This window comes from Oreochromis niloticus, linkage group LG18, assembly GCF_001858045.2.
Source record: "Oreochromis niloticus isolate F11D_XX linkage group LG18, O_niloticus_UMD_NMBU, whole genome shotgun sequence".
In the NCBI taxonomy this organism is placed as follows: domain Eukaryota; kingdom Metazoa; phylum Chordata; class Actinopteri; order Cichliformes; family Cichlidae; genus Oreochromis; species Oreochromis niloticus.
Genome location: NC_031982.2, coordinates 6,128,593 through 6,134,592, shown reverse-complemented (window position 1 = coordinate 6,134,592; position 6,000 = coordinate 6,128,593). Strand labels below are relative to the sequence as shown.

Sequence of the window (6,000 nt, the reverse complement as noted above, 5' to 3'; positions counted from 1 at the left end):
CACCTCTGATTGCATAATACATCGAGCATTGAAGCAGATGGGCTGCACCAGCAGAAGACCGCACTGGACGCCACTCCTGTCAGCTAAGAACAGGAAATAGAAGGCTAGAAAAACATTAGGTGATCTGATTAGTTTCAATTTCCGCTCCACCGTTCAAGTAGTAGAGTCAGAATTTGGTATAAACAACATGAAAGTATTGATCCATCCTATTTTATTCAATTTAATTTTATGTACATGATGATGCCAGAACACAACAAAGTCAGCTCAATGTAAAGACCTTACAATAATAATAGAGATAACCAAATCAGCAAGCAAGGCAAAACTTCCTTTTACCAGGAAGAAAGCTGTGGCAGAACCAGGCTCAGGGTGGGGCAGCCATGTGTGCGACCGGTTGGGGATGAGGGGAGGGAGACAGGATAAAAAATAGTTGAGGCTGGTAGTGGTGGTAGTGTCATGGTGTCCGAATATTTTCTTGGCACATTTTGGGTTCATTGGTACCAACTGAGCATTGCTTAAGTGCCACAGCCTACCTTAGCATTGTTGGTGACCATGTCCATCCCTTTATGACCACAGTAGACCCTTCTGATGGCCGCTTGCAGAAAGATAACACGCCATGTAATAAAGTCGTTTAAATTTGGTTTCTTGAACAGGACAATGAGTTCTCTGTACTCAAATGGGCTCCACCATCACCAGATACCAATCCAATAGAGCACCTTTGGAATGTGGAGGAACTGGAGATTGATATCAAAGATGTGCAACTGATAAATGTGCTGCAGCTGCGTGATGCTGGGTTAGGGTTAGGGAATGTTCCCAAAACAAGTTGGAAACTATGACCTCAGGAGATACATGAGGTTGGTCTGACATTTCAGGTTACTCTGCAGAGTTGCATCATTTGCTCAAAAAGACTGTCAAAACAAAAACCTTGACTTATTTCCTAGGCACGCCCACAAGCTCCAGTGAGGAAGATGAAAAAACAAAACAAAGAAAGCCATGTTGGGGAAACTGACATTTACAAGTATTTAATTAAATTCAAAATGTAGCTTACAAATGGGAAAGACATACCATTTCCAAGAATCTACAACACACAAATTCATTCTGACTCTCTTGTGCAGTTTTTCCATCTTTGGGACGTCTTTTAAATCAGCAAGTTCACTGTGAATGGAACAGCGTAGCATCACAACCCTCTTTATTTCTGTCCAGTATATCCTATAAGAACGTGTTTGAGACATTTAAACCAAAGTGGAGAAGCCAAAATCAAGGTTCTTCAGCAGAGGTGTCCTCAAATATCAGACCCGACCAACTCGGGCTGTTTCATTTTCCTCTTTTTAAGCTGTGGGCCTTTTGCATTTTTTAATAGTGGACGATGATCCACTTAAGAGCTACGACTGACAATGAGACACAAGGTCTTATTACAAAACACATTCACAATGGGTCTCTGGCATCTCTGTCCCATTTTTTATTTATTTTTCCAGTGAACAACCAATGAACGAACAATGAACACATTTCTTAAACACGTCTTACTTCACCACCCCCGGCTGCATGAAAAGGACCAGTCGTGGAATTTTGAGAAATTTTATTTTTTCTTGGGTTTTTTTTTGCATTATTTCTTACAACAATAAAGACGGCACAGAATACATAGCTTTACAAACACAAAGCACACCACCACCTTAGTTGCTGATGCTGCTGCCATTGAGGGAGGGGGGAGGTTGTGGGTTCCTGGAGGCTGCCAGTTCAGCATTGGCCATCCTTCTTTTCCAAAGACTTCTGCCCATTGGGAATTTGCCATTTCAAGGACCTTTTTTTTTTTTTTTTTTTTTTAAAGTTGTTGTTGTTTTCTTTTTTTTTCCTTTTTTGCAGCATAGCAGAATGAGAACAATGTGGGAGGAAAAAGCTTCTTTTGAGACATGTAGGGGTAAACCAAACAAACAAACAAAAAAAGACTGTCTAGAATATGATCTCAGCGTGTTATTCCAATTAGCATGAAGCAGAAGAAGAGGTTAAAAAAGAAAAAGCTCAGCTGGACAATATGTGAATTAAACAGCAGTTCCACAGTTCTGCTTGTTTGCGGGAACTCTTGGACAACGGGAATCTCTCCATTTAATAAAACTAACACAACATTTGTCCGCACACCGAGATCAGATCTACCTTTCTCTGAGGTACTCTGCAGAAAAATTACACCACCTAAATCTTGACCATCTAGTTTGAGTAGTTTATTATTACTTACAATTTTTTTTAAATTCCTGTACAGTCAAATAAAACGTCAACAGATTTTTCAAAGGATCTCTTCTTTTTTAAAAAATACAGAAGGCTTCTTTTATTCCAGCCATTTTTTCCCCCCAACCCCTTCCAACCAAAAAACTGGATTTTGATATTATATATTTCTGTGTGTATCTGCTGATGGTCATGTGTGTATGTGTGTGTGTCTATGTAATTTACACCCAACATTGTAAACATACATAGAACTATATTACATGTGCTTGCACTGCATCTTGTAAGGGGGAGGAGAAAATTTGGTTTACTGCACTAGAACACCACAAAAGAGGGGAAGAGAGAAGGGCGGGGCTCGTGAAGAGGAGGAGGAGGAGAAGAAGAAGAAGAAGAAGAAGAAGAAGAAGAAGAGAACGAGTAGGGCGAGTGTCAAACTCCTTTTCAAGGTTGTGAGGCTCCTCTCAGTTTGGTTGAAAGCTCAGTTTTAGTGGACAGGCTCTTATATTTATATTTTTCTTAAGCAACAGCTGGATCAAGCTATCAGTTTGTCTCTTCGATAGTGAACAAAAATAAGAAAAGAAGCTTTCCCTCAAGTCATCAGGGTGAAGCCCGCCATCCAGAGCCACTGAAGTTCTGACGAAGAGCTAGCAGGGAGGAGGGGAGTTAGATCCTGTATTAAGAAGTTCCTCTCAGGTTCACCTCCAGCAGTGTGAAGCTACAAGGTCTTAGTGGGCGTTTCCACTGACTTAGTCCTTCAGTGTAAGATCCCTCTATTTTATAGACAGTTATAGAGGTTCTTGTGTCATTGAGGCCGCGGAAACAACTGCTGGCAATTGGGGACTCCAGGTCTCCGGGCCCTTTTTTTTCTCCCCTTTATTTTTTGCGCAGGTTACTCAGGAGACAGCTGACCATAGTCAGAGTTAGTCACAGTGCGCTTGCTTAGTCATTTGTTCAAGCCGCCCTCCTGGAAGAACTGGCACAGTCTCAAACGCAGCTGTCGTGGAGGCTTGGCAGCTGCCGACCCAGGCCGCGCGACAGAGAGAGACAGAGCGAGAAAAACTAAAGATGATCGACGGGGAAGGAGACAAATCCAAGATGGAGGAATGGACTGGAAGGAACAAAGGCAGGGGTTGTGCTCTTTACAAGTAGACACGCCTCAGGTCTCCGGGTGAGGTGATGGTGTTGCACTGTGGGCACAGCTTCTTGTTTCCCTGTGATGGACAGACAAGCAACAGTTAGCTTGGTAGCTCAGAAAAATGTACCAACAGACATAACAATGAAGTGCTCACTCTGCTGATTTGGGGCTACGAGCATGAAGTTCACCCAGTGCTCTTACTGCCTCCTCCTGTGTGAATCTAAACCTGTTTGCTGCACATCTTGCCTCCCCTTCTGCCCTCTTCCTCTCCCTCTGCACTGCTTTGATAGTTTGCCATCTGCAGTAAAGCAGCAGGCGATAATATGCAACACAGGTCTGACAGCATAACAAGATTCTGAATGGGTGGTCTCACCACTGTCCTAAATCCCTGTTGCTTTCCCACACCAACTCTGGCCAACAACTGCTGGCTGCAGGCGCATCCTTTTCTGACAGAGTCACTGTGCTGAGTTTACACTTAATGATGCAAGAAAAAAGAAAAAGAAGCCAAAAACAGACCATAAACAAACGAAGAATAGTGGCACAGCTGGAGTCAACTAGGAAAGGATTATATGATGTCATTGCTATGAGGAAAGTCTTAACATCAGAAATGAAATGCACCCGTTGTGTTTCCCACAGATCTAGGTTCTATTTCTTGTAGATGATGGGGGTGGTTGGCTGGTGTTGTGATAATAAATAACTGAGCGACTCCAGCGTCTTGGACCGCAGCTGGTGATGTTATTCCTTGTTCTGCTGCCGAGCTTCATAAGCTTGGCATGGCTGCACATGAATCAGTTCTCCACCTGATGTCAGCTGCAGTGTCCAAGACAGAGAAGCTGGAGTATGTGAACATGGGACATAAACTTTTTTAAGGAAACCACCACAACAGAAGCACGATTAAAACATAAGACTGAAGGCCCAACACTCACAGCTACTTTACTTCCAAAGTAAGGTCAAGGGAATGGTCTACTACTCAGTCACTTCCTGAAAGTGTCATTCTCTCAAGCAAAGGGGCTCAGGTAAAGTCCATGTATAGCAGGGGTGTCAAAAATAAGGCCTAGGGACCAGGAGACTCTAATCTGCCCCACCGGAAGGCTTTGAAAACTGTGAATGAGTGCACAGATTTTGAACTTTTAACTGTAGTATAGTGTTTCCCATTGATAATTCATACTACACCAAAGTAGTTAAGTAACAGTTAAACAATTAATATAATGACAGAAACTGTCTACTACAGCAATGTCTTTTTGTTTTAAAGAGTGGGTCCACAGCAAAAAAAACAAAAAAAATCTGTAACGTTTCCTGTAATTTTAGACATGAATCACATAGGAAAACTGAGCTGTAATGTTGAAACTACACTTCTTTGAATCTAAGAGCTTAGTTTATTTAAATGTCTTTCACTGATATGGACTGTTTAAGATCAAAGTGGGCTGCATGTGGCCCACAATGTATGATGATGTATGGGAAACAGTGAATGACATTTTGAATGCTGTTGTTAGACATAACAAAACTGCTCATCACCTTTTACTAAACTATCTGGTGCTTTAATCAGTCTGTAAACCGTGTGCTGAAAGACTTTAGCATACGGCACACAAACGTGCGGTGTAACATCTGACATGAGTCCAACACAATCTGAAGATCTCGTTTGTATTTTGTGCACTTTTGAAACATTAATCGGTCAGTATAAATGTACCTCTGACCCCCAAGGATTTATAGGCTTCAGTTCCTGTAAGCCCCTGAATAAACTCTTTCAAGCAGGTGTACCGATTAAGGGCCTAGACGGGGGTGATTTGAGAGTGACAGATGTCACATACTCATGCTAAGAGGATATGTTGCTCCACACTACTAAAAAAAAAAAAGTCCAGAGTGAAGAATGGGATGGGATGTGGGGTGTATGGGAAAAAATGGAAAGAAGAGGAGTTTGGAAAGGTTTAAAACGTTTGAAGTAGTAGTAATGAACATTTTCTTCAGAAATACCTCTTATAAATCACGTATCAAAGCATTGTTTAATAGCATAAATTTAACTAAGTGTAATTTAAGCAATTTTATTGATACCCTGTTGAGGGAGCACTTCTCCTGTTTGTTTGGAGTCTCGTCAAAGCTTTCTGTTGTTTACTGTGGGCAGTGAGCATGCATGGGTGTGTGCCTGCTACGCTGTGCTCCAGCTGCCTCGCTCATTAAAGTGGTAAGAGGCTGGGCTGACGTTAACTAGATTCCCGGGCATTTACTTTGATCAGTTTGGCCCTCCCGGTTTTATAGCTGTCTCCAGGCTATGACTTTAATTCCCCATACATTAAACCAGCAGTGGCAGGATGCACGTCTGTGCACACACCTACACAGAAAACACAGGTACGCTGCAGATGGAAACAATGGAGCGCTTTCTTTTGAGCAATTAATAACAGAAGAATTAGAAAGCAGGCTAACTAATTCATTAATCAGGCCCAGACTGCCTTTCTGCTCGTACTCAAATGAAGGTCTTCTTAAATCACCTTAAACTGAAAGCATTTTCCAGACAATTATTAACATGAATAAGGGTGGTAATGGTTGGGACCATTAGCTTATGCTGCTTTTATCTGCTATCATTTAGCTATTCTACTGGACCAAACCATTTCAGAAACACCAAATTTAAAATGTATAGCTGAATACAAGGCTGAAATAGTCAT

The 6,000-nt window shown here is 41.8% G+C and overlaps 1 protein-coding gene across 4 annotated transcripts in view; it reads right to left on the bottom strand.

Annotated features, from left to right (window-relative positions):
- Positions 1–1,558: 1,558 nt before the first annotated feature.
- rnf220a (ring finger protein 220a) overlaps positions 1,559–6,000 on the bottom strand; it is a 159,173-nt gene continuing 154,731 nt past the window's right edge. For all 4 annotated transcript variants that reach the window (XM_025900149.1, XM_013264672.3, XM_013264674.3 and 1 more), the window contains one exon: positions 1,559–3,419. In XM_025900149.1, coding sequence (XP_025755934.1) covers positions 3,348–3,419 — 72 coding nt within the window. In that variant the 3' untranslated portion in view covers positions 1,559–3,347. The remainder of the gene's footprint in view (positions 3,420–6,000) is intronic.